The 25,783-nt window shown below is 55.7% G+C and overlaps 11 protein-coding genes across 11 annotated transcripts; 6 read left to right on the top strand and 5 right to left on the bottom strand.

Annotated features, from left to right (window-relative positions):
* Positions 1 to 943: 943 nt before the first annotated feature.
* On the top strand, positions 944 to 1,421 carry CHGG_10844 (uncharacterized protein; the record flags this gene model as incomplete). The annotated part of the gene is made up of 4 exons (XM_001226110.1): positions 944 to 1,085; positions 1,138 to 1,169; positions 1,232 to 1,295; positions 1,351 to 1,421. 4 exons carry the CDS (start codon positions 944 to 946, stop codon positions 1,419 to 1,421), a joined length of 309 nt encoding a protein of 102 aa, XP_001226111.1.
* Positions 1,422 to 2,149: 728 nt separating this feature from the next.
* CHGG_10843 (uncharacterized protein) lies at positions 2,150 to 3,121 on the top strand (the record flags this gene model as incomplete). The annotated part of the gene is made up of 1 exon (XM_001226109.1): positions 2,150 to 3,121. One exon carries the CDS (start codon positions 2,150 to 2,152, stop codon positions 3,119 to 3,121), a length of 972 nt encoding a protein of 323 aa, XP_001226110.1.
* A 665-nt stretch (positions 3,122 to 3,786) lies between these two features.
* Positions 3,787 to 5,437, bottom strand: CHGG_10842 (uncharacterized protein; the record flags this gene model as incomplete). Its single annotated transcript, XM_001226108.1, has 6 exons — positions 3,787 to 4,205; positions 4,267 to 4,992; positions 5,053 to 5,121; positions 5,188 to 5,237; positions 5,330 to 5,364; positions 5,432 to 5,437. The coding sequence occupies 6 exons, from the start codon at positions 5,435 to 5,437 to the stop codon at positions 3,787 to 3,789; spliced, it is 1,305 nt and encodes a 434-aa protein (XP_001226109.1).
* A 1,274-nt stretch (positions 5,438 to 6,711) lies between these two features.
* CHGG_10841 (uncharacterized protein) lies at positions 6,712 to 7,772 on the bottom strand (the record flags this gene model as incomplete). The annotated part of the gene is made up of 2 exons (XM_001226107.1): positions 6,712 to 7,573; positions 7,738 to 7,772. 2 exons carry the CDS (start codon positions 7,770 to 7,772, stop codon positions 6,712 to 6,714), a joined length of 897 nt encoding a protein of 298 aa, XP_001226108.1.
* A 1,856-nt stretch (positions 7,773 to 9,628) lies between these two features.
* CHGG_10840 (uncharacterized protein) lies at positions 9,629 to 11,577 on the top strand (the record flags this gene model as incomplete). Its single annotated transcript, XM_001226106.1, has 2 exons — positions 9,629 to 9,832; positions 9,883 to 11,577. 2 exons carry the CDS (start codon positions 9,629 to 9,631, stop codon positions 11,575 to 11,577), a joined length of 1,899 nt encoding a protein of 632 aa, XP_001226107.1.
* A 377-nt stretch (positions 11,578 to 11,954) lies between these two features.
* CHGG_10839 (uncharacterized protein) lies at positions 11,955 to 15,759 on the bottom strand (the record flags this gene model as incomplete). Its single annotated transcript, XM_001226105.1, has 9 exons — positions 11,955 to 12,601; positions 12,768 to 14,110; positions 14,425 to 14,465; positions 14,581 to 14,645; positions 14,736 to 14,829; positions 15,046 to 15,170; positions 15,250 to 15,365; positions 15,422 to 15,479; positions 15,576 to 15,759. The coding sequence occupies 9 exons, from the start codon at positions 15,757 to 15,759 to the stop codon at positions 11,955 to 11,957; spliced, it is 2,673 nt and encodes an 890-aa protein (XP_001226106.1).
* A 1,527-nt stretch (positions 15,760 to 17,286) lies between these two features.
* On the top strand, positions 17,287 to 17,576 carry CHGG_10838 (uncharacterized protein; the record flags this gene model as incomplete). Its single annotated transcript, XM_001226104.1, has 2 exons — positions 17,287 to 17,434; positions 17,497 to 17,576. 2 exons carry the CDS (start codon positions 17,287 to 17,289, stop codon positions 17,574 to 17,576), a joined length of 228 nt encoding a protein of 75 aa, XP_001226105.1.
* Positions 17,577 to 18,489: 913 nt separating this feature from the next.
* Positions 18,490 to 19,006, bottom strand: CHGG_10837 (uncharacterized protein; the record flags this gene model as incomplete). Its single annotated transcript, XM_001226103.1, has 3 exons — positions 18,490 to 18,657; positions 18,741 to 18,796; positions 18,880 to 19,006. 3 exons carry the CDS (start codon positions 19,004 to 19,006, stop codon positions 18,490 to 18,492), a joined length of 351 nt encoding a protein of 116 aa, XP_001226104.1.
* A 942-nt stretch (positions 19,007 to 19,948) lies between these two features.
* Positions 19,949 to 21,912, top strand: CHGG_10836 (uncharacterized protein; the record flags this gene model as incomplete). Its single annotated transcript, XM_001226102.1, has 3 exons — positions 19,949 to 20,014; positions 20,099 to 20,860; positions 21,001 to 21,912. 3 exons carry the CDS (start codon positions 19,949 to 19,951, stop codon positions 21,910 to 21,912), a joined length of 1,740 nt encoding a protein of 579 aa, XP_001226103.1.
* Positions 21,913 to 22,194: 282 nt separating this feature from the next.
* CHGG_10835 (uncharacterized protein) lies at positions 22,195 to 22,949 on the bottom strand (the record flags this gene model as incomplete). Its single annotated transcript, XM_001226101.1, has 2 exons — positions 22,195 to 22,852; positions 22,936 to 22,949. 2 exons carry the CDS (start codon positions 22,947 to 22,949, stop codon positions 22,195 to 22,197), a joined length of 672 nt encoding a protein of 223 aa, XP_001226102.1.
* Positions 22,950 to 23,493: 544 nt separating this feature from the next.
* Positions 23,494 to 25,441, top strand: CHGG_10834 (threonine ammonia-lyase precursor; the record flags this gene model as incomplete). The annotated part of the gene is made up of 2 exons (XM_001226100.1): positions 23,494 to 23,772; positions 23,909 to 25,441. 2 exons carry the CDS (start codon positions 23,494 to 23,496, stop codon positions 25,439 to 25,441), a joined length of 1,812 nt encoding a protein of 603 aa, XP_001226101.1.
* Positions 25,442 to 25,783: the final 342 nt, after the last annotated feature.

The raw sequence follows: 25,783 nt of genomic DNA, 5'->3' as shown, positions 1-25,783 counted from the left end.
GTCGTAAACCACAACGGTGTCCTCGTGGCGGATGCCCAGCTCGCTCATGGCCTCGGCAAAGTTTTTCGAGTTAGGCAACATGTGCGGGTATGGGCTGCGCTTATCGATGACCTTGTCGAGGTCGAAAAATCTCGCCTTTGGGATACGCTTCTCCCGAAACACTTGGATCCCGGTGCGCCCCTCCGGATCGTTGGGGAGAAACCACGAGGCGCAAAGCGGGATTACGCGGGGCTCGGACGATATGGGCGAGGGTGGGCTCTTTTTGAGGGCATCTGCGAGCTCTTGCGGGGAGACGAGGTAGTTGGAAAAGGACCGGCGAGCCTCAAACGTGGTAGCTGTCAAGCTGGTTGGGAGGCCCCGGGAGGCAACACCTCGAGATAACGACGCCCGCAGCGGACGGATAGCTGCGAAAGAAGCCATGGCAGAGGCCGAGGTCTTGCGCTGCGTTACTTCTGCGATTTGGCGCTTTAGCGTTCTTGGCTGGCCAGAGAACGACTTATCAGGAACCTCGACTGACTCACGGTCGTGGTTCAATTGATGCACGCCGTATGATTCGAAGCGAAGCAGATCTGGGTAATCTGTAACAGCCTCGGCTCAGCGCGGGGTTCTAGCTATAATCGACCGCCTTTGTCCATTGAGCTACGGTAGCCAAAGGCCGGTTGGTGTGGTGGTGAGGGGGAGCAACAACGATGGTGGGAGAAGAAATCCCGGCAGGCCTATGGAGCTTGGGCCATCAAGTATTTATTGCGCCATGGCTGAAGGAAGGCACGCCAAGCTTTCTGGACTCCCTCTCTTATCTGTTTCATGCGACCGGATTGAACGCTTCGAGCAAATCCACAACAGTCACCACGCCAACGTAATTCAACACAAACTTTATAAGTAGACAGGATACCGTCGGGTATTTGCGCGTCTTGTCTAAGCATCCAACACATCAGCCCCCAACATGAAAGTCACGATCAAGAAGTGGAATGCTGTCGCGACCTGGCGGTGGGATATTCCCGAAGACGATGTCTGCGGTATCTGCCAGGTCCACTTTGACGGGACATGCCCGACATGTAAATACCCCGGCGATGATTGTCCCCTTTGTAAGTTCCACTCCACGTTATGTTGACGGTACTTTGCCAACTATGTTTGCAGTGTCGGGAAAGTGTGGCCACAATTTCCACATGGTTTGTTGACCCCTCTGGCGGTGCTAGCACACAGGACAGCCCCCTAACTCACCGTACTCTAGCACTGTATCCTTGAGTGGATAAAGCAAGACTCAGCCAAAGGCCAATGTCCTATGTGCCGGCAGAGTAAGCGCTCGTTACCTTGTATACCAGATTATATGCTAAACGCATCGTACTACAGGATTTGAATGGACCGAGCAACCAAACGAAACCTCGATAGACATCTTGCCAGGTGCCGCTGAAGCCTCCTGACTGCCATGAGCCAGCCCATTAATGGCCTGGCATAGCATTTAGACTACAACTTTTAGCACGTTTTTAGGAGCAGGCTTGGGATGGCCATCAATGCCTGTTGTATCAAAAGTAATTACGGAGGACCCAGTCCCCTCAGTGGCAGTCACAATGTGCTGCCAGGGGTGGGAAATGCTGTTTAAGCCAACAGGCGTTAAGATAGCGAAACGAGAGGACACCTCAAGGTCGAGGTGGAACAACAGAGAGGAAACCACAGTATACCTCAGATGGCTAGTAACGTTCCCTTCGTGGAACCCAGGAACTTCTCTGAGCTTGATCGGCGGTGGTGCCGGTCCCCTGGTATAAGCGATAAGATAAGATCTTGCCGCGGCGACATCCCTGCACAGAGAGCAAGGCGGCAACTGTCTTGGAAAGCCCATGCCGACGGCAGCCTTTCCCATTGTCTGATTCACCTTTCACATGCGGCTTTGCTCTTGCAAGGCTGACTGCGCTCGTTCCCCTTTCCCAGCCCCCGCCATCCCGTGTTCAATAATCGCCCACATTGAATTGCATCCCCAAACACGACATGCCGGCCCGAGCGGTGGCTTTGCTCCGTTCCATGTGTCCCCCACCATCACCGACTCTACGTTCAACATCCACTCCGTCATCAAAACCCAGGAGGATTTGACGTCGCTACCGCCCATAAGCATGCCATTACTACCAAGACTTGACCAAAACTAAAAGAATCAGCGATGCCTATCCCCGACCCCGACCGCCCCGTCTCTCGGGGCACCTATACCTCCCCGGCCCCGCCGAGCCCACGGCCATCAGTAGCCAGCCGAGCCAGCAAGTCAAGCTTGCGGCGAGAACAAGAACGGCAAGGAACACCGCCCATTCACCCCCGACCAACGTCCGCGGCGTACTCACGCCCCCACACACCGCACACAACAGCGGTTGCGCCCGCCGAAGAGCCCGCTCGCGCACCGTCTCCCCCGCCACCGCCCCCTCCCAAACCAACCCAGCAACCCTTCTCACCCGTCTTCGCCCTCCTCAACTCCACCTCCCACGCCTCCAACCGCCAAACAATCCACCACCCCACAGTCCACTACATCTTCGCCGACGACGACCCGGAGCGGCTCACGGCCGCGCTCGCGCACCACCACGGCGCGGCCTCCTACGACGGCAACGGCAGCGAGGTGCCCGACCGCGGGGTTCTTCTAGACCTGGAGCCGACGGCCGACGGCGCGGGATACGAGGTGGCGTGGGCCAGCAGCCTGACGGCGGACTGGGCCGCGACGAGCGCGCGCGTAAGCCGCATGGAAGAGGGCGCCGCCGGGGGGGCCACCGTGCCCGGGCTGGGGGGCAACCTGGTGCTGAAGATTGAGGGGGTGAGCCTGGAGCCGGCGGCAGTTGGTGGTGGTGGTGGTGGCGGCGCCTCCGGTCCCCTGGGCAAGGGGTCGACGTCGACGCCCGAGGCTGAAATGCATTCCTCTGGTGGTAGTATGGGACGGGGGAGGTCGGCGCCGGCGTCGGAGGGGTATGCCGACCTGCTGCAGGATTTCGAGAAGCGGATGGCGACGCTGCGGAAGGTGGTCGAGGCCGGCGCGGCTAGGCAGCGGGCGCTGGGCGGAGCCGGTGACGGACAGCTTGTAGGGGCCGCCCCGGGGGACGTGGTGCCCGCCTCGTCTCGGCCTCAGACAGGCGGCAACGATACGCAGGGTTGAGAAAGGAGGAGGTTATTAATGATTCACGCCGTCGGCACACCCCGTGGTGTGGCTTGTTGATACGAGTTTGGCCCGCGTTAGGCCCTTCGCCACTGGCGCGCTGATGGGTTCCAAACTCATCCATCCCAAGATTGGATAGGCGTTAATGTTGTTTAGTTTCTCTTTTCTTCCGTTCCCCTTTATATTATGCGTTCAGACACATAGTTGGATTCAGCAACCCTGTATCGGGGAGAGGAATAGGCGAATTCGGATGGGTTTTAAGAGGGGCAACGGCGGGCACATAAGGTTTCATCACGGATAGCTTTAACTAGAAAATAGGTGGGGGGACAATGCGAAGTCTATTACAACTCCCTAATACATCAAACCAGGCAATCCGAAAGCTATCGCTCCCAAGTCCATTCAACGCCCTGATATCTCGAACAACGGCACGCCATGCTGATATATACGCCTGGAAGAGAACAAAACAAAACCTAGAGAGATGTACCAACCAAGCCCGAATACCGGGCTGGTGTAAAAAAACGTCTCCGTCCCCAGGAGAACCCCCCAACTACCCAAGACGTGACACGATAACGGGACGCGCCAAAACCAGCGGCCACATCCCGTGTGCACTGACGGTGTCGCCCACGACGAACTGCTAAGACGCAGCGAGCAAAGTCACAACTCTTTTATTCGTCCGACCCGGTAGGATCAACACCTTGCCAGTCAACAACGAACCGCTTCTTAGTCAGAGCCTCGACCTCTTGGTTGGCCGTCGCCCCCGCACGCCGGGCCGCGATGGACAGACGTTTCGAGAGGCGCGGGACAACATCAGGAGAGATCCTGACGGTGCGGCCTGTGTTCATTTGTAGGTCGTCCAAGACGTTCCGTTGGAACGGGCTCCGCCTCTGAGCAGCGGTGTTATCTCCGGCGGTCTGACCGGTGGTATCGCCAGCGGTGCTGCCGGTGGTGTCGGCGTTATTGTTGTTGTTGTTATTGTTATTATTGTTGTTGTTGTCATTGTTGCCGCCTCCGCCTCCGCCGTTTGCTGCGCGGTTTACCATGATATAGGCAACTACAGCGACGACGATAATGACGACAATGAGAACTAAACTCACGAGTTAGAAAAACGTACTTGATGCAACTCCCTTCCTCCAGCAACAACGTACCGCAGATACCCAAGCACCACCACTTCTTGCTGCGCGCTGACAAGGCTTTTGAGGTGGCCACCGTGAGATCGCCGTTGGCAGCCTTCATCTCATCTGTGGTCTCCTCCATCTGCTTATCGACCGTCTGAATTATTTCGTCCTGCTGGTTCAAGAGCTCCTGCGTCTCGCTGAGGATCTCTATGAGGTCGAGCAACTGCTTCTCAACCTCTTCCATCTCCCGGCGGCGTTGCTTGTGAGCGCCAAGGGCACGGTTTGCGCGTTCGGAACGGTTGCCCAAGACAGCTTGCTGGAAAACCTGCGTATCGCTCTGCACAATCTGCTTGATCTCGGCCTCGCTCGCGTCAGGGTGTGCGATCCGGGCTTGGCGCTGTGCTCGCTCGTCAATCTCCTTGCGGGATGCTGCCTCCATCTCTTGGAATCTTTGGATCGCCCGCCTAACGTCCCGGTCAGTCTTTTCGACCTGGGTTTGGTTCCGCCGCTCGCGGGACTCTGGGTTGCGCTTCACAGCCCTGACACGATCCGTCAACGCCCTGTACTGGTCCATCATAGACTGTGTCATGTTGTCGAGGTCCCGTTTGGTGCTCGAACCGCCGGACGTGTCCGCATCGTCGAGATATCGTTTCTGGAGCCCATTAAGTACCCCCAGCTTGTTCTCGAGCTCGTGGGCTTGGTTCTGGATATCGATACATTCGTCGAGGATCGAATTTTGGCCCTGTGTTCTTGGGGCTGCCGATTGTCGTGGTTAGGTTCACCGTCTGGCGCGTACCTTGGTTGACAGGTACTTACATCCGTAACCCTGTTGGGCCATCTGAGGCGAACCCCCTGCGTTAAAAGCCGACATCTCATGTGTTCCGGCTGCACACAGGCTGCAGTTAGCTCACTTCTCAACCTGGAGCGGTATGGCCGTCATCGTTCACTCACCTCCATATTGCGCAGCATTCCGGTCGTCGAAGGGATCCGCACCATAACCCCTGAAGCACCCCATATCAGCAAACTGCCACAGCCCGCCATGCATCCCGCCTTTCGAGAACTGAACATGGAGACGATCGCATGGATTTCGTACCTGCCGCCGCCGTCATATGGGTTATATCCGCCGTACTAGCAGAGACTGTTAGTCCCCTGTGAATTCCATGGTTTTGGGGTTCGGGTTCACTGGAACACTCACACTCATCTCGAGAGGTCAGCGGAGACGTAAGCGCAGAAGCGCTGAAGATTGGGACGTGTGCAATTGGAGGAAACGTGGGTGCTCGAATAGTCGGCGATTCTGTAGGATGATGCTATCCAGTAGTCGAATATCCCAAACCTAAAAAAAAAAGAAGAAAGACAACGAGGGGTACTCGGGAACGAGAAGCAAAAAGAAAGTGGTTCGTCAAGAAAATGCAAATGGAGGGTGCGCCTCAGTAAATGAACACGCTGGGGTTCTCAGGAGGTCGCATCCCAAACAAGGTTAGGGCCCTGTGGCGCGGTCAGCATGGGACCTTTTTCTGCCAACGACAGCCAACAAATGCAAAAGCGGGCAAACATGAAGGACGCAGTCGGTGGGTGGTACAACATGGTTTAGCATGGATGGCCGGTTAACTCACAGGTCGTTTTGCGCATATGAGCGAGCATCCCGCAGCCCCAATGAATGAAACGGAGCATTTTTCCCCTCACAGTTCAGACGACAATGCACATTCCCAATCACGGCCGAGACCAAAGAGAAACACTCGGCTGGGCGCCGGCGGGGTCTGAATCGTAGGTGGACCGCCGCTGACGATTGGCTCTCGTTCTTCAGCTTGCTAGAGCTGCAGCAGGAGGGCTGGCGCTTTGGCTGGTTACAAGACCCCGGTTGATCTTGGCGGGGACGGGCTGGGGCCAGTGCGGGCCATGCCAGCAACAGAACTCGTTTCAGAACGAGGATCATCAGGCACGGCCGCTGGGTCAGATGCCGAGTGCAACAAAGGATGTTTGAGGGCAAATGCCGGCGAAATCCAGTCCAGAATACAAATATTTTCAAATGGTATTTCTTCCTCGGGAAGGGCCGAGAATCGTCAAACTTGGAACAAAAGGGTTGAAGCCGATGACGTGCAGGGCCTCGCGGGTTAAGCTTTTGGGTAGCGATTGCTTTGTCCGGAATTGGTGTGCTTCCCGAGAAATCAGCCCTAATTTTCAGCTGGAGTTCGACAATCACAACCCGCGGCCACCATCATGAGTTGGAACAATGTATCGTGCTCCAGGCCTGGTTCACCCTTGAAAGACCGGGCGCCTTCGAAACCCCCAACCGGCTCGCTTGAAAGTCTTCTTTTCTCTCTCGACGAAAACCAGGATACATGCAGTTCCGTCTCATCGAAGATGTCTTCGACCTGCCATTATACCACATGCCCCGTAACAAAGAGTCTCCAGCCAGCAATCCCAGCTACCTATCAGTACGATCACCCGTCGAGTATGCTTTTTCCGTCGGGCACATCAGACGACCGCGTATGCCGACGCATAGCTGACACTAAAATCTTTGTCCCTCTTCACCAAGTTGCTCCTTTGATACTGAACGAAGCTGAACTTGCCGTTTTTACCCTCCAGTCCTCTCTCTTCCGCGACCGCTTCCAGGGCTGCCATCATGACGCCAATGGGATGTCGCCCACAGACAGTATTTTGGGTCTGTCGGATAACCTTGGAGAACTCGCTGTGTGAACCAGACTCGACCGCATCTATGGCCATCTGGTCCAGCACCTCGATGACCTCGTGGATCTCCGGACTCTCAGGATCCTCGGCCACCTGGCTCCAGTCCGGAGTGACTTGTAAGGCACCGCGGTCGTTGTCCAAGTCGCGAATCACGCCGTCACGAAATTTCGGCCGGTAGGTAAAGCGAGATCCCCAATGACAGAAATCAGACGAAACAATCCAAGCACTTTCGGGATCTTTCAAGTACTTTGATAGGAGCTGACCCCAAGATTTCTCCTCGTCCCCGGACGCGTCGCCAACGAGTATAGGAATAATGGGGGGGTAATCTCCGTCACCAAAGGTCTGTTCGAGCCTTTTCCGTAGGTACGGCAAATGCATCTCGAGAGAGTGCTCGCTCACATCACTGCGTTTTGGCATCTCGGAGAACCGGTTGGTCTGCCGCAGCTCGGACGTCGTGGCGTTATCGACGACGAGGTCTCCGAAGGGGGTTTCGTACTTGTCGAATGACGTGAGAGCACATCCGCGTAGGTAGTAGGTGTGTGAAGGTCCAAGGATGAAGACCCGTTTCGCCGATCTCAAATCGAGGGCCTTGTAAGCCCAGGCCGCGCAAGGCCCGGAGTAAGAGTACCCCGCGTGGCTATTCCGCATCCTGTATCAACATATCATTCGGTGGGTAAGGATCTATGCCCGACTTACGGGGCAATTATCACCCTGGCATTGTCGATCGGCAGCTGGGCACCGTCTAAAGCTTCAGGAACTTGGTCCAGCCAGTCGTCCAGCTGGGTAGAGAGCTGCTCTGGGTCACCTTCATACCAAGATCCGGCGTGGCTAGCCTCCCGTGTCGTCATCTTACTCGTGTCTTGGTGCCACAGGAGAAACAAGTTCGTTATTTTCAACGGTCAGAACAGTAGTTGGGCTCAGTTAGGCTACCGAAGAAGATTGGAGAATAGGTCTCGAAAGTAAATCGTCAAACGAACGGGTTGAGGTCTGGAAGCTGCAGGTGAGGCGGGGTTCTCCAGCACACCCGCGTTGCCCCGCACACCGGGGGAGCTCCCTGGTAGGTCCCTAACTGTGACGTCGGCCACCCGGACTTAGGTCCACATTATCCGCTTGTCTCACCCTGTATTTCTGTTATACGTGCTACCTGGCAAGTGTCGCCTTGAATACTCGTGGTGACATTTGATGCCAGCAAGAAATGGCCCTTTAAGGGTACCGCACTCCCGAGAGGGGACTTGGCGTGAACACGCATCCCACGCCTGTGCTTTAAACGCCAAACTCCGATACATGAAAAAGCCAACCCACACCAAACCAACAATCCAACCGCCAGGTATCTATCCATTCACAACCCCCAAGCCCACAGACAAACCAGACCGGCATACGTCAGTATGCACCACCCCACAACTACCGCCTTAACCACTGGTTCCCGCCCACCCCGCCCCTTGGTCCAGCACAAGCCAAGCAGCGCCGATGCTCGCCAAGGTTGCTGATGGAGCAGCTAAAGCAGACAGCTTTACCGCACGCCCCGCAAATGTGATCGTCAGGGCTAGACCCATAACCGTCGATATCCATCATCACATCGCCATCGTCTCCCCCAGCCAACCTCAGCCCGCAATCCTCGCAGTCCGTCGGTGTACTTCGGGGCGCCAGGGCCGGCGACGGAGGTGACACGGCGGAAGAGGAAGGCGAGGAGGCCAGCGAGTTCGTCGACGTTGCCGGCCCAGGCAAGCTCCAGAAGTTGTGCAAGGACCTTTGCTGGCTGGTATGGTAGGTTTGCGCGGGGATTTGCAGGAACGCGCTAGTGTTTATCGTTTTGGGAGATTCTGGTGCCGCGTACTGAGGTTCGTGTGGTCGGCGTTGGGCGGAGAACAGGACCTCTAGCGTGTGTTCTGGAAGCGAGAGATCTGGGTAAGCGGTTGCAATTGAGGTAAGCGGGGTTGTTTGACATTGGCCAAACTTACGATGCACCTCTGTTTCTGACGGCCGATTGTCGCGGAACCGCTTCATTGTGCGGCTGGGCAAATGTGAGGTTGTGGACAGTCGTGGGGCAAAAAATCCGCGTCTTGCCGTGTCCATCGCTGACAAGGCGTCAAAGTTGAAGCAGTTGCTGTCTAAATTTTCCGTCGACGAAAACACTGGCCCAATGCCGGAGTCCGATCTCTTGCGCTTGAGTACCATCTTAGATCAAAGATGCGTAGAACTAGCAAGGCCCCACGGTACAATAACTGCTAAAGGAGAGGAATTGGTAATGGCCTGACAATTAGACGGCCTCGGTGATGTCAATTGATGCAAAGGAAACCAGTTATCAAGGCCTGAAAATGTTTGAAGGAGATGCGTGAGGTAACTCGCCTAATGATATTGACAGCGACACACAGAACCAAGGCGAGGGGATAGGATAACGGATGGAGGGGAGACCGCGACGCATCAGAGACGCGAAACACTTAAAGTGTTGGTCTGTGCGTTTCGCGTAGAGTGAGTGGGGTCCGGATTGGCATCCTCGTGATTTGGCGTTGTCAGCGTGGGATCCGGAGACGCGACGATGCCGCGTCTTACTGTTGTCTCTTCCATCAACGAGGCTTGAAGGTCTTGTCTTTCCGTCGGCGAGTCTCAACGTCATACCTGCCAGTGGTGCAGGGCGCTATGCTGTCATGACCCCCAACCCTACCCGTCGACCACGACTCGGAATACGCACAAGCAAGCCCCGGAAATGACATCCGAGGCGCAACCACAGCCAGAGCAGCAGCTGGACGCCGAAAGCGAGAAGCAGATCAGTAACGCATCGATCGACCATGCATCGCTCAAGTATTCATTGTTGGGCCCGTCGTTGACAAAGGCCGGCCAAGGCTCAGTCGACCAGTCCAAGGCATGCTCACCCACCCAACACCGTTCAGCGCCGATCCGCGCTAACCGAGTGTTTTCTTCTTTTCATAGGTCTCTGAGATTATCTATAATGCTTCTAAGGGCTCTAAATTTTTCAACCACGAGGAGACGAGAGACAAGTCTCTCACTGCGAAAATCGAAGCCATCCTCGCCAAGAAGCGCAATCTCGAGACGCTAGATCTCGCCCGGGAGCTCCGGGCAGCCGATAACCTTCTCGCTCAGCTCGAGCTCTCGCGGGATCTGACGCAGCACATTGTGCACATTGACTGCGATGCATTCTATGCCGCAGTAGAGCAACTGGACAGGCCCGAGCTCAAGAAGCTCCCATTTGCCGTGGGCGGCGGTGTTTTGACCACATGTAACTATGTCGCCCGTAAGTTCGGATGTCGCAGCGGTATGGCCGGCTTTGTGGCCAAGAAGCTGTGCCCTGAGTTGATTCTTCTCCCGCTCAACTTTGACAAGTACAATGCGAAGGCAGCCGAGGTGCGAGAAATCTTGGCAGAATATGACCCGCGGTTTGAAAGTGCCAGCATCGACGAGGCGTACCTCAACATCACCGAGTATTGTGCCGAGCATGACATGGATCCGGCCGATGTGGTCTCGAAGCTGAGGAGCGAGATCCACGAAAAGACACATATCACCGTCTCGGCAGGCATTGCTGCCAACGCCCGGCTAGCCAAGATTTGCTCCAACATGAACAAACCCAATGGGCAGTTCGTCCTGCCGCGCGATCGGGTGGCTATCATGTCGTTCATGCGCGATCTTTCATGTCGCCAGGTGAATGGCATTGGACGGGTGCTAGAGAGAGAACTGGCATCCGTGGGCATCAAGACCTGTGGCGATATCTACGCACAAAGACAGTACCTAGATCGGCTTTTTGGGCAAAAGGCATACGAGTTCCTCCTCCATTGTCATCTCGGCCTAGGTCGTACCAATATTCAGCCCGCCGAGGACTACGAACGCAAGAGCGTCGGCACAGAGAGGACATTCCGGGACTTGGGAGATCCTGCCCTACTACGCGAAAAGCTAAGACGGACCGCCGAAGAATTGGAATCAGACATGCGAAAGGCCGAGTGCAAAGGGCGTACACTCTGCCTAAAGGTCAAGCTGCACACCTTTGAGGTCCTCACACGCCAGGTCGTGCCCCCAAAAGCGGTGCACTTGGCCGATGATCTATACAACTACTCGTTGCCGATGCTCGCAAAACTTGAGCAGGAAATCCCCGGCATGAAACTACGGCTGATGGGGCTACGATGCACGCAGCTCGTCAGCACGAAGAAGCCGGATACAAGAGCCTTCTTTGGATTAAGGCCACAGAGGCCCAAATCAGCGGGATCAAGGGAGGACGGAAGCGGGTCCGGAATCATACGAGCCGGTGGTGAAGGTGAATGGCAACAATGGCCTCAAGAAGAAGCCAACAACCCAGCGTCTGGTGGAAACCCGGCGGTGGACAGTCCTCATCGAAAACACGGAAAGGAGATAGTACCCAATCCTACAAAAGAACAACTTCCAGCAGCCGAAGAGGAGGAGCTATGGGACTGTCCCGTTTGTGCTAGGCCGCAGCCTGCGGATGAGCGCCAGTTCAACGAGCATATCGATTTGTGTTTGTCGCGACAAACTATCCGAGACACCGTCCAGCAAGACTCCGCTGCGCAGCAACCGCAACGGCGGCAGCTCGAACGAAGCATACCCGAAGCCCAGAAGACGAGGGAGAAGAAAAGGGGGCGCCCGTCAGCAGCAGCAGATCCCAGGCAAAAGCGCCTTTGTTTTGGTTAACGATGTGTTTGTTGGTGGTAGTTTTTAGCTGGCGATTAACGGCCCGATGACTGAATGGCATAATGAGACATAAACCCTTCCTCAGATCGTATTAAAGACGTTTATATTATTTCGAGTCCCAATCCCCACCCTTGTTTTCCGCATCCTTTTCCCAGTCCATAACACCGTCCTAACCCGTCTAAACCTTTTTCGCCATATATGCCTCACCCCACCGTCTATTTTCCTGTGACCCATTGCTCGAATACCAGCCTACCGCCAACACCTTGCTACCTATCCAAAACGCCAGCCACGATTGTCAACAACACTTTAACTCTCTTACCCAAAAGCACCACACCACCACCACCACCACCACCCCATACTCGACCAACACCGTCCGTCTACACCTCGACGCTAATTCTTCGAGTCGTCATACTCCGCCTGATACACTGATCCTCCTCCTCCTCCCGGTGCAACTCCTCGCGCGGCAGGCGCACAGCACGATCCAACGCAACCGGAAGACCGCGATGGCGGCCGCGGAGCATGACGGCGCACAGCACCAACTTAGACGCCGGATGCCACGCGCCGCTGAAGCTGTAGTCGGCGCCCGGCGCGCCCACGCTGATGCCCACGCAGCCGTACGCCGACACCACCTCGAAGATGACGTTGAACACGCTGAAGCGCACCGGGTCCGCCAGGAACCGGTCCGTGTTGATCGTCACGATCACTAGGATCGCCAGCACCAACCACCAGATGTCGTGCGCCAGCTGGCCGTGGATCTGCTGCGTGATGAAGTTGATGTGCGATTCCGGGCCTTGTTTGGGCGGCGGCGGTGCCCGGGCGCCTACGCCGTGGAGTGTGAATGCGTGGCTGATGACTCGTCCGAGGGCGGCCGACACGCTGCTATTGCTGTTGCCGCGGTGGCGGCGACGGCTGTGGATGGAATCGGCGGTGGCTTTCTCGGGGTCTTCCGTGGGGGCTTCGTCCTCGGTGTAAATGCCGAGTGAGCGCTCTTCGTACACGTTGGAGTGCCGCATGGTGATAACGACTGGGTACACTGAAATGTACATCATGACGACGTACAAGACCTGCAGCCCGATGTAGACCGACGGGATGGACACCACATAGAAACCCCCTGAGCGCACCGCTGAGCAAGATGGCTGGTTAGCTTGTGTTGTATAAGTATGATAGGACACGGGAATAATAAGTGTTACCTAGAGCCTGGAAGAGTCCATCCAGTATACGGGAGCTGGGCGGTATTTGCTGTATCGCCGGGTTACGGAGGTTCAGAAGTTCAAACCCAACCCAGTCGATGGAGTTGAGGAGGATGAGCATGAAGACGAGCCACCAGGTCGGGCGGGCAGCGAAGAGGTTCGTGTACACGCGGCGGGGGTAGCGTAGGATGAACTTGAGGGTGTCCTTTAGCCTCGTGTAGTCGTCCTCCCTGGTGAGCAAGATGAGCAACCTCCGAAGCGACCAGACAATAAGCCTCAGAAAAACCGGGTACGCCGTATTTCCCGCCAGGATCAACAAGCCCATCGTGAGGAGGACGAAGGTAGAGTTCTGGAACGGGATCATGTTCGCGTCCAACAGGGACATGCCCGAGTTGTTGAAAGCAGACACGCCGTTGAAGATGCCTAGCCACCAGGGTTTGATGCCATTCTCGAGCGGCGGCCCTGGCAGGTTGTGGTTGATCCAAGCTCCCAGCGCGAGGCATCCGAGAAGTTGCCAGAGAATGAAGTACACAGGCACGATGACGGAGAGCACTCTGAGAGCCTGGTATTCGCAGCCGCCCAGGCGCTCGCGCTCCTCGGTGGTTAAGCCGTGGAACTGGGAGTTCCTCCCACCTGACTTGCCGGCGAGAAGCTGGTGCATGCTGAACTCGTTGTCCTTTTGGTCGACTGTTGAACCACCCTCTCGGCCATGGTTCCTCCGAGTTGCCTGGTTCTCCCGGGAATAGTGCTGGGCGGCCGTAGAAACCGCGTCGATGGGGTTGGGAGTGTTGGCGAAGGCGATGCGGTCGGGGCTGGGCGATTTCCCCCTTGGCGCCTTAGCGTCAACGGCAAGGGCGGCTACGTCGCCACCGGCGGGGACGTCTGGAGCAGTTTCTGTCCTGACCGGTGGTAGGGTTGTCGTGGAGGCCCTTCGGCATGATAGAAACCGGTCAAGCCTCGGCGGACTACCAGCACTCCCAGGCTGGTTCGCCCTTCGCGTGCGCTCGGCGAGGACAATGTCGTGGAACCTCTGCTCGAAGACGTGCTTCCGCGCCACGACGGTCCAGATGGAGACCCATATGGAACTGCCGAAGATGATCAGAAGGAACAGCAGCACTTGCTGCCATGTTGTCATCAGGCTAAGGTTGACAGTGTTGAGCCCGGATTCCGTCATGGCGCTGACGACGAGGAACAAGCTATCGGTATAGCTGATACTCCGAGCCGGGTTGGACGAGCCCCAGAAGATCAGCGACGAGACGAGGCACCCGATGATGAAGTACGCATAATGAATCGTGATAAAATTCATAGGCGGAAGCCAAGATCGCATCCGCAAGCATCTCGAGCTATCGCGTGGGTTATTGTGGTCGTGTGGGCGCGGCATCCTCAACACAGCGCAGCGCAACGAGGAGCAGTGAAGAGGATAGGAAGGCGGAGAGGGTGACGAGGGCAAAACTGGAGCAAGACGTGTCTGTTGATGATATGCGACTTGATACGGACGGAATCTTCGAAGAGCCCGTGCTGTATGGCCTGGCTGGGTGGGAGAGGAGCTTTGTCATGTCATGGAAGATGACATCAGTGAACCAAGTTAGTGTCATCGGTGAGTCGTGTCTCCGGGCTGCGGTCCTAAACAACAGACGGCCGGATCGGCAATAACTACCGCTTGTGCATACGCGCAGTTGTCGACTCCACGCCCCTACACTAACGAGATGGCTCAGTAAGTCGCATATGCTTTCACGCTGATAAGCGTTTCCATGGTGGCAGAAAACAAACCGGCGAGTTGATCTTTCAGACCGCCCCAGCGATGCCGGCATACCCATGTCTTCTGATCGGTTCCACAACCCAATGGCGCATCAGCCAACAGAGGCTTCTGCTCCAAATCTAGATGCGTCCATGTCGTAAACCATCCACATTGTCCTCCCTGCCGAACCTTTCTTCATTGGGTGGTTGCGGTAGTCGGCGGTGCCGAACCAGCGGTTTGGCACAAGAAGGTGGCGCGAGATCGGTGGTCGGGATGACTAAACAGCAACCATCTCATAAAGGTGAGGTAGCCGTCGATGGATTCCTAACAGCAATGGTTTAAGATTATCTATCAATAGCTGCGGCAACGCCACGGTATCCCATAACATAACCCAATTATTTCGTAACAGATTGCCATGCTGAGCTACAGGTCCGTCATGCCCTTCCTATGCAGCGCTCGAGTAGCTCAGAGTTCGTTGTGCTCCTGCACATCATCGGTATCGGCCACCACCGTCTTCACCGCCTCGGCGGCCTCACTCACGGCACTCGCAACCTTCTCGGCCACTTTCTCGCTCGCTGAAGACGCCGGGCTGTCGGTAGCGGACTTGGTGACAATCGACTCGGGTTGGGGGACGCCTTCGATGCCCATCATCTCGGTCTCGAAAACTAGCAAGTCAGGCGATATTAGTACGGTTGGGAGACATGGAAAATGGGACCAAAGTGGGCGGGAAAGGAAAAGTCATACTCAGAGTAGACCCAGCAGGAATGGGGCCGATGTTCCGGTCCCCGTAGCCGTAGCTCGGGCCGATAGTCAAAGTCCGTTTCTCGCCAATGCACATGTCGAGCAAGCCCTCATCCCAGCTACTTCTTGTCAGCGTTTGCCCCCAAACATTTGATTCTTCCGTTGGGAATGTTACCCTTTGATCACCATCCCAGAACCCAATCTGAAGCTAAAGGGTGTCCCGCGGTCATAGCCTGGCACGGGTGGTACTCGTCAGCCTCATTTCAAGATTACGCCCCAAGCAAGGTGGCAAGGGGAGTCGGCGCAGGGCTCGGGCACAGCGGACTTACTCGCATCGAATTTCTCGCCATTGGACTGGAGGGTGCCGCGGTAATGGACGTTGATGGTGTCGCCCTTCTGGGTCTTGCGCTCGCACTCGACCGGGAGCGTGACATCGATCTTCAAGTCGTCTGAAGCCAGGGCGCCAACGGCAGCCGAGGCGAGCAGGGAGAGGGACAAAAGAAGGTGTTGCATCTTGAAGGAAACTGAGGCGGACGGCAAGGCGAGGCTGTGTAAAGTCGGGCGATTTTCGTTTCGGAAGATCGGTGAAATTGGTTTTGTTGAATTGGAAGCAGTCGTCTCGGGCAGGCGAGCACCGGGCAGTCGGCGATCCAGCCAGATCATCCAAAAACCAGGGTCAGGACCAGAGCACACGCCCAGCCATGGTGGAGTCGGTCTGCCACCGGTGAATCGCTGATAAAAAGTAGGCCCAGACAACGCAGCAAGTCGCAATGTCTCCACCGCGCTACCGACTGTTTCACAAGCGCGCCGCGCCAAAGCAGGTACACAACTGCCAAGCCTGTGTGCTGAATGTCCCGTCTGGGCTGTGCGCAGCGATAACTCCAGCAATCGTCATGACTTGAAGCCCGATTAGTGAGGTACTTCTATCAGACAAACCCACAGGTTGCAGATCTGTACGAATACATGCGCCAAGCTTTCAGGCAGATTGTCCGTCCAAGACGTGAACGGGTGGGACCCAGCGGGATTGATAAGTCAAAAGGTCCAGTGAGGGGCCCGTTCGGGAAGAACAAAACAACAACAACAGCGACACTGGGTTTTGTCGGTCACATCGGTTTTAGTGGCTTCGGCCCGTCCTGAGGCGAGGGGCCATTGTAGCCTAGATATCAGGGATGATTCGGTGAGTCACTTTCCCAGCCACACAAAAAAGAAAGCGGCAAGCTTTAAGCAACGCAGTCTGGGCTCTGGACTTTAAGGCAACAGCAGGCAGAACGCCCATCTTCGCCAACTCAATTGCGCGGCCAAATCAAACGTGCCAATGGAGGTTTTCAGGAACCAAACGCTTCGGCGGGTTCCGAAGAGCCCTGCTCTCTGCCCCCGTCCTCACCGACACAGGTCTCTCACGCCTGGCCAGTAAAACAAGAGGCTGTGCCGACAAGTCAGCGTCATGGTGAAGGACGCCTTTTTTTTCTTTCTTTTTTGCCACTACACTCATCTCGTTTGACAGGGCACTGAACTTTGAGGCTCACTAGCCAATGTGTTACCCACTGCCCGGAAATGGGGAGCAAGGCGCAGACGAATGTCGTTGGGGGTTTGGTGTTGATTGGAGTCCCGCCGCCAAGCGACCCGTCCTTGAACCCCAACCTACGCCACCCACGGTGAAGGTCAAGCCTCAGAGTCGCGACTGCTCACCTGGGGCATTGACTCATTCTACCTCTCCACTTTTGGTGTTTCGTAGCCGGATGAGCGACGAAATACACACAAGGCACCAACGGCCTTGGTGTGTGCCTTAGGAACCCCTCCAAGCCATGCCCCTGTTCGCCTCAACAAGCTCCTGATGCGCGCCCCAAGTTACCTACTCTCTCAAGCACCAGATACAAACTAGGTAGCATGGTCTTCAGTATTTATATCATCCGCTTCTCTCTTCTCGCAATGTTTCCCTTATTCCGCATCCGCCATCACAGCATCTTCTCCGCAGTGAACCAACCGCCTTTGCAACCCGCCATCACTTGACCCAAGTCACATCTTTCACCCAACACAACCATGTCTTCTTCGTACAGCTCCGGCGGCTACCCTTCGAACCGCCTGCCCCCTAAAATCTCCTACTCTTCGGGGTCCGGCTCAAGAACCTCCGACTACCTGGCCAGCTCCCACGGCGTTATCGAGACCAAATACCGCTCCGGTGCCGCAGGTACGCATCTCCTTTTCCCGGCTACCATACCTCTCTTTCCCAACCGACTAACAAGTCCACAGACGGCTTCTACAAATCTATCAAGGATATCCCGAGCTCCCGCGGCGGCGCCGGCACCGTGCTGATCCAGGACAAGAAGTAAACACCGGGTGGGCCTGTGCTATCTCCCCAATCTGCAGCATGAGCGGTGTGGTGTACTTCATCTGGCATTTCCCTGTCTCCGGCGTTGGTTTGGTTGTTTATTGAGCATTTTCGGGTACACGGGACCACCGGCGGGCTTTTCCAAAGTAGGCCCGCCCCCAGCAATGGGTCAAAGTGGTCGGCGGCTTGGGTTATTCGTGCCTTTGGGTTGGACTAGAGTTTAATAGCGAATTTGGAACATTTTCTTGTTGATGCAACCACATCACATGTCTGAAGCCGCAATGTGCATGTGGAAGTCGTCGATGACCGTACGAGCTCGCTGGTCTCTTGCCATTATTAAGGCAATAACCAATAACAAGTGAGCTTCCACCGGTGACAACCTCGTGGCATGTCGTGAAGTCTGTCCGACTGACTCAGATATTCAAGATCTGGGAGATCGAACCCCACTGTTACAATCGAGGTGGTTCATGCATGTCTGGTGCAGTGCAATGTCGCGGGAAATCTCCGCCTTGGTTGATTGGAGGGCTGGAGGGAGGAGTGCAGATGAGGGGTTGTCAAAAAGGAGACGGCCAATTCATGAGAGTGGGTGAGAACGGAAAGGGAGCATGTGTGGACGGCTGAATCCCCGCAGCAGTTTCCGTGTGATTTCTGCCAATCAGCGATGTTGCTTCTTGCGTCCGATACCCAAGGTCCCGGGTGTGGTCTGTTTATACTGGTGATCATGCGGATTGAAACGAAACAGTATCTCGTCTCACAGAGGGAGAATGCCCCGGCAATTAACACATTCGAAAACTCATATCTCGGTAGCTGAGCAAGTACTAGCACGATATCAGGGAAAACCAAAGCCCAAAAAGCCCAAGTGTACTCCGTAAGCCCGCCTACAAAAAGACACCCCAAGCATGGGGACATGCTTCTCAAGCGCCGCCCTCCCGCTTGGCGTATTCCTCTTCAATTGCCTCGGTGTATTTATCCTCTGCCGAGCGCGGGTCGTCATGAAGAACACCGTCCTTCAGCAGCGTCTCCGGGGATGGTCGGTGGGCAATCTTCTCGTTCAGGGAGTCGGCGCGCATGTGCTTCTCGAGCTGTGCGTACCACAACCGGGTCAGCTGAATCTGGCCTGCGGCACCGACAAGAAGGGATGGCGTCGCCCAAACCCGTCACTCACATCTTTCTGGTGCGCCTGGAGGCCTGGGGCGGCCGTCGACGCAGGGAGGATGTTCTCTGTGTGGCGCGGAGGGGCACGGTGTCAGCCTTCCGTGCACAATATGGATAGCCAGAGAAGGGAATGACGACATGCCACATACTGTTAACAAGCTCCTGGCGATCCGGTCGGTGGCTCAGGTGGAACTCAAGAGAGTTCTTCCGCGCCGGGTTGGGCAAACCGGGAGAGATAGGGCTCGTGTCGATGGGTTTGGTGTTTTCGTCCGCCATGGTGCAATGAATGCTTCAAGTTTCTGTGGTATGTCGGGTGGTGGGCGTGCTTTGGGGATAGGGGAAATGAGAGCAAAGACGTTGAAGCTGGAGAAGAACGAGAGGAGACGAGCGGGGCAGGTATCAAGGCTTCTTTGTATTTGGGCAGCACCCGACCTCTTCCTCCTTGTTTGACATGATGCATCTGCAAGCTCCCTATAGGAAGGGCGGTAACAAGCGATAGGTTGGATCACCCCACTCTTCGACGCACACGGCAACCCTGACCCAGCAACAGTGACGCAGCTTGGGCTGCGATCATGGCCTCCCTGGCAAGGATACCCTGCAACTGCCCCGCATTCCACTTACACGCAGAAGGAGCCCCTCCATCCCCGTTGCTATTCGAGCTGTGGTGATACGTCAGGCTCGCCAGTTCAATGGATGCGGCACAGGACAAAAACCCTTTGCGCTATAACTGGCCCGCCTCGCAGAGATAATGCCCTGCGCTGGTGCTCTACGTTGCTCTTGCTTGTCTGTATTCTTCAGAAATCCCCGTGACGCACGAATTTCGACAAAACGTCTGGGAAGGGGAGCATGGGCGGTCAACATACCTATGCTCCGGGATTGCTTTGGTCGTGACGGGAATGCCAGGATGTCCATGTCCAAAGTTCCCGCATCCAAATAAATACCTGACCTGAAGTGGCCCTGAATCGTCAGGTGGGGCCGCCTCTGCCGCAACCAAGCGCAGGGCTGGAACCAACCCACGATTAGTCGATCGCCTTTCCCGTTCCGTTGCGCCTTCACCACTTTTAAACGTCCACGCTTATTGATGTTAGAAGACTCCCTCGCCTCCGCCGGGGACCCCCAATATCACAGAAATGCCCCGGCCAAACCGGCTTCGCTCAAAGTAACCCAATTGCGACACGTCCCTCGCTCAATGCCTTCAGGCCGGTCCTGACATTTGCAATGGGGCAAGCTTTATCGAACGAGGACCCCGTTCCTCGCTCCCACGAGGAGCTAACTAAAGAACTGGTGAGCGTTTCAATTTTAATCCGCGCTGCTGGGTGTTCTCACGGTAGCCGACCGAAATTCCACCGTTTTCTGATATCTGTATAGGCCAACAAGTTTGCGGAAAAGTGTTTTACCCCCCTTGAGCTATACTCTTTCAAGGATGTCTTCAACAGCCTCGCCGACCGTGAACACGAGGTCCGCTATCTGAAAGAAGGCACAATTGCACGATATCTCGAGGTCCCCGATGCCCTTGACGTGACCCCTGTGCTTTTCCAGATGGTGTCCTACCTCGGCGCTTTTCCCTTCCTTCAGGATGCCCCTGCTGTCCTGGGTCTGGAGCAAATGGTCATGGTTGTTACGATTCTAACAGAGAGATATCGGAGAGTCCTGACCAGCGGCGTCACAAACCGGAGGAAACTGCTCTTCAAAAGTTTGGCAGTCTACGACCGCAAGCTCTCCGAGATGCAAGTGGACGAGCGCGCTGAGTCAAGCGTGGAGACTGATAAGACCGGAACTGGCCAGCGTAGAGGCCCAGTCCCGATTTCTACGTCGCACTCGGGCTTTGCTATCGACGAACCTGGGGATGATGAGGACCCGGGGCTTGACGACGGTGACGAGTTGGTCCTTGCGGCATTCGATTCGTTGGACTACATCAGTGCCTTCAAGCACGGGGGGCTTCCCGTCACCCATGACGCCATGATACCGGCGGTTAACTTTCAAAAACTCATCATGCTTCTCCTCTTGGTAGCGCCATTGGACGCGCAAGAGAGCCTATCTTCGTACTCGAGTCGGCTATCCGGGGATGAACTGGAACAGCTGCGGAAGACGGCTGGCTGCGTGCTTACGGCCTTCTGCAGCAACGAACAGGTACTCTGGCGTCAAGTTTTCACGTTTCAACACGGTTATCCCAGCATCGATGCCGTTTCTATTTGACGGTCTTAATGCCCTGTTCGAGCATTTCTTGTTTTCCAAGAACCTGGACTTTCCACCGTCGCGTCGATGACCAGGATCAACCCGCCAAACCGCCACCGGAACCGGTTCAACCATTGCTGGAGAATACCGGGTCAATTATGAACCTGAGCATTCTATCTCAGATATCATTTTTTATCCCGGGCCCATCCCTCTTTCGCAGGCTCCGTCTCTTGTACTCCGGTGATGAAGATGGTTTCAGCATGGGGAGTTTCGAGTCGAAGGTCTTTAACTGGAGAGCGCCAACCATCCTGCTTATGAGCGGAACCAGGCTTCCGGCTGAGGCACTCCATGATCATTCAGGCCCCGCTTCAACGTTTCTTTCGACTCTACCCTCGCAGCGCTTTCCACCCGGTAACAGGAGCGATGACGAACACGAAAGGGTGACATTCGGGGTCTACTTAAGCCAGACCTGGAAACACACTCACCGAGAATGTTTCGGCAACGAAGACAGTGTTCTGTTCCAACTGGAGCCGGTCCACGACGTTTTCCGCGCGTCTACGGTAAACAAAGACTACGCATCATTCACAAAGCCATCAGGCTCCGCGCCATTGGGGGGCGTATCCTTCGGCTGCCCGCCCCCGCAACCCACCCAAGCGTACCGCCGTTCCAACATCATGTCACTCGGGCCTGTCTCACTCGCCCTCGAAGATAGTTTCGAGTTCGGATGCTTCACGCACAACTACACGTCACAAGGGGGTGCATTCCAGACCAGTGTGGAAAGGAAGTTCGACTTCCAGGAGCGGTTTGAGATCTCGAGCATTGAGGTATGGGGCTGCGGCGGAGACGAGGAGGCCAAGCACCAGGCTGAGCGTTGGGCTTGGGAGGCCAGGGAAGCGGAGGCGAGAAGGAAGATTAATCTCGGGACTGGTGACCTTGAAGCAGATCGGGCCTTGTTGGAGATGGCTGGTTTAGTCGGGGCAAATCGGAGCGGCGGTAGTATGGCTTAGACGGGGAAATCACTCGCGGTAAGTGTGTTACGATGTCAGGGAGTTTGAGGGATCGGTCTATCGTGGTACTTGCTGTCCTTGATGTACACTTCTAGTTAGCAACAAAGCAGATATTATCCTAGTTGACCGAGGTGCTGCTCGGAACGGCTACAAATGGACGAGAATGCTATGTTTTTCAAGGGCCGACGCCTAGTTTATTTGATATATTACAAATTTGTACCGCACCCTTTGGCGTACACTTACACGTCAAAAGCCGTGAAACGGTTCTTGGCCTATATCCAATCAGCTCGAGCTCTCGGAGTCGAGATTTTTGCCTTTTGTGTCCTTGGCTGGAGTTTCTGGTGTCTTGCTTGAACCGCCGAACCAACCCCCAAGAAACCCAGAACCAGCAGGTTTCTTCTCGTTATCCGCCCGTTGACTGGGAGCTTCGGTTTTCTCTGCGCCCGCCGCCTCACCCTTGTTGGCCTTGTCCTTAAAAGCGGCTCTCGCCTGTGCCGCGATGCCCTCGCTACCGGTTTCGGCGCGCATTGTGCGCTCAGAAGCCCGCTTCCGCTTCTTGTCCATCATTTCCTGCAGCGCCTTCTCTTCCTCGTCGCGCGCTTCCAGCTCCCTAATCCATTTCTGCCGCTTCTCCTCGGCCTCCTGCTGCTGCTTCAGCTTTCCAAGTTCCTTCCGCTTGTTGCGGTCCTCGGCGTAGTACATGCCACCTCCGACCATGGCTAGCACTGTGAAACCCTGTGCGGCGACACGGGCGCGGAACATGCGCTGGACCTTGTGGTGGTCGCCGCGGCGCATCGCTCGGTAGGCATTCGTGAAGGCGGCAATTGTTAGGATACAACCGATCGGAACTAACGGCTCTTCCTTGAGCTTCCGGATGATCTTCTGAGACCCAGATTCGTTGTAGAAATCCCTGCGCGGGCCCCATGTGAGCCCTTGTGTACTCGCGGCCGAGGGGAAAGAAGGGCGTTCTGGCTGGCTTACTCATTGCCGTCAAAGGACGACGGCAGCGGACGCCCGGATAACGGTCGGTCGGACATGTTGGGGTTTCACCGGGTCTCGCTATCCTATCGGGTGGTGTAGTCTCGAGTATGGGATGGTTGTTGAATTCGCAACCGCAATTAATGCAGCAAGGCCCGGATTTCTACGGCTCCCGGCTCACTTACAATTGTGGGGTAAAAGGCACAGGCCACTTGTCGAACCCCTCGGCCACCGTCAAAAACAGACGAATGGTCTGAAAACTACAACATCAAGGAAAGTCTGCTGAAAAATAAATCTATGAAGTAGCCTTCTACCATATTTCAAGCCAGTAGGAATTTATGGTACTGTAATGATATACCAGCTTCAGGCGCGCTAATCCGTATACCCTCTCGCAACGCATATCTGTATTAGACATTCAAGCATGAACACACCTGCCCCGCCGAAACAAGAAGCCAAGGCAAAACGCCAAGATGATGCACAGTGCCCCACTAAAATTCTCGCTCAACCCCAAAGACTGCCGAAAACGGAGCTTGTAATCGCTCTTTCAGAAACATCCAAAGTCAAAAACTCGAAACTCAAGACTCTCGAGGTTGCAATCGGATCATGGCTTCCTCAAATACCATTGATCTCTCTGAGGTCAACGGGGTGGAAGAAAATGCTGCCGGCAATAGTACCGGTAGCACTACCCAAGCAACCCAAACCCCCCAGACGATGACACAAACACCTACTCACAGCGATGGGCCCCTGGCCAGGACACCGTCCCTGACCAGTTTCTCACTCACCGAATACAGCGCAAAGCCAATGGCCTCGGTCGAGGGCCGGAACTCGCATATAAAGAAGATTGTTCCTGACGAGTTGCTCTTGCCGAATGGCTATCCCGATGTGAGTCACCCAGACCTCCACCGCCGCCTGCACCACCGCATCGCCATTGCCCAGCCCACCGACCCCCAAGGCTTTTATGTCCACGGCGAGGGCGCTCTACGTTTTCCATCGGAGGTGTGACTGAAACGGGTTCTAGTACTTGCGCCTCATCATCACCTCGTACCCCCGGGTCAGGGAGGTATGCAGCGAAATTCCCCTGGTCCACGCGGTCAACCTTAGCAACCGCCTGGAATGCAAGGTGCTGCTGAAGCGTGAGGATGAACAACCCGTTTTTAGCTTCAAGTTGCGGGGTGCCTATAACAAGATGGCTCATCTGGACCGCGCCGAGTCCTGGAAGGGTGTGGTGTGCTGCAGCGCCGGCAACCATGCGCAGGGCGTGGCCTACTCCGCCAGGAAGCTGAAGATTCCGGCCACCATCGTGATGCCGAAGGGTACACCCAGCATCAAGCATCTCAACGTGTCGAGGATGGGGGGCCATGTCGTGCTCCACGGGGAGGATTTTGACGAAGCCAAGGAGGAGTGCGCTCGGCGGGAAAAGCAGGGCGGCCTGATCAACATCCCGCCCTTTGACGATCCGTATGTCATCGCCGGCCAGGGCACCATCGGTATGGAAATCCTCTCCCAGACGAACCTTCAGAAACTCCGCGCTATCTTCTGCTGCGTGGGCGGCGGCGGCCTGATTGCCGGTGTCGGTGTGTACGTCAAGCGCATTGCGCCGCATGTCAAGATCATCGGCGTGGAGACCTACGATGCGGACGCAATGACCCAGTCTCTCTCGAAGGGCGAGCGCATACTGCTAAAGGACGTCGGTCTATTTGCAGACGGGGCAGCGGTCAAGACCGTGGGTGAGGAGACCTTCCGCATCTGCCAAGAAGTGGTAGACGAGATGGTTCGGGTAACGACGGATGAGGCGTGCGCCGCCATCAAGGATATGTTTGAGGACACCCGGTCCGTCGTTGAGCCCGCCGGTGCCTTGGCCATTGCCGGCCTCAAGAAATGGGTTGCCGCCAACCCATCCGGCGATCCGTCAAGGTCCGTCGTCGCCATCACCTCCGGCGCAAACATGAACTTCGACCGCTTGGGTTTTGTCGCCGCCCGTGCCACATACGGCGAAGGGAGGGAGGCGCTCCTAGCAGCCAAGATCCCCGAGAGCCCCGGTGCGTTCGCCGAGCTGATCAACGCCGTCATGCCTCATTCCGTAACTGAGTTCAGCTACCGGTACGCCAACGAAACCGAAGCCAACGTGTTGGTTGGTATCTCGCTCACTGCACCGGGAAGCCAGCGCGCCCAGGAACTGCAGAGCATCATCAGCCGCATCAAACAGTCGGGGACCATGGGCGTGACAGACTTGTCTGGGGACGAACTAGCGAAGAGCCATCTCCGCTACATGGTGGGCGGCCAGTCCAGCGTTCCGAACGAACGGCTATATATGTTCCGCTTCCCTGAACGGCCCGGTGCGCTGGAGAGATTCCTTCGGACGCTACGGCCGAAATACAACATCAGCCTGTTCCAGTACCGTAACTACGGTGGAGATATTGGCCAGGTGTTGACGGGTATCCTGTGTCCGGACGACGAGGTATGCGAACTGCAACAATTTCTGAGGGAGATTGGGTACCCATGGGAGGACTGTACAGATTCTGAAGTATTCAAAACTTTCCTGAGGGCGTAGGTTGAGTTCGGTTTGAGTTAGAATAGAGTCCTGAAAGAAAGTACCAAAAATGGGGTGTGCAGTTGTAATTAATGGGGTAAGCTGCGGCCTCAGTTATATTTGATCACTAAGTCGTATTACAATGAGGCATTCGTGATCTAAGTCCTGTAAGATCCAGATGTAGTAATATCTTCAATTGCTTGCGGCGCCATGGAGTTATTATATATACGTAGTATTTCTATAGTTATTGTTGTTACAGGAGAAAAAAGGCAGCATTTGTTCCCCACCCCGACGCCACTACGTACCTCCACCTTAGTCCAGCATGTCGAGAGATCTTGATCAGTACTGATGGGCACCCTAACC

This window comes from Chaetomium globosum, genomic scaffold (genome assembly GCF_000143365.1).
Source record: "Chaetomium globosum CBS 148.51 scaffold_8 genomic scaffold, whole genome shotgun sequence".
In the NCBI taxonomy this organism is placed as follows: domain Eukaryota; kingdom Fungi; phylum Ascomycota; class Sordariomycetes; order Sordariales; family Chaetomiaceae; genus Chaetomium; species Chaetomium globosum.
Note: the sequence above shows the minus strand (reverse complement) of the source record. Positions and strands in the feature narration are given on the sequence as shown.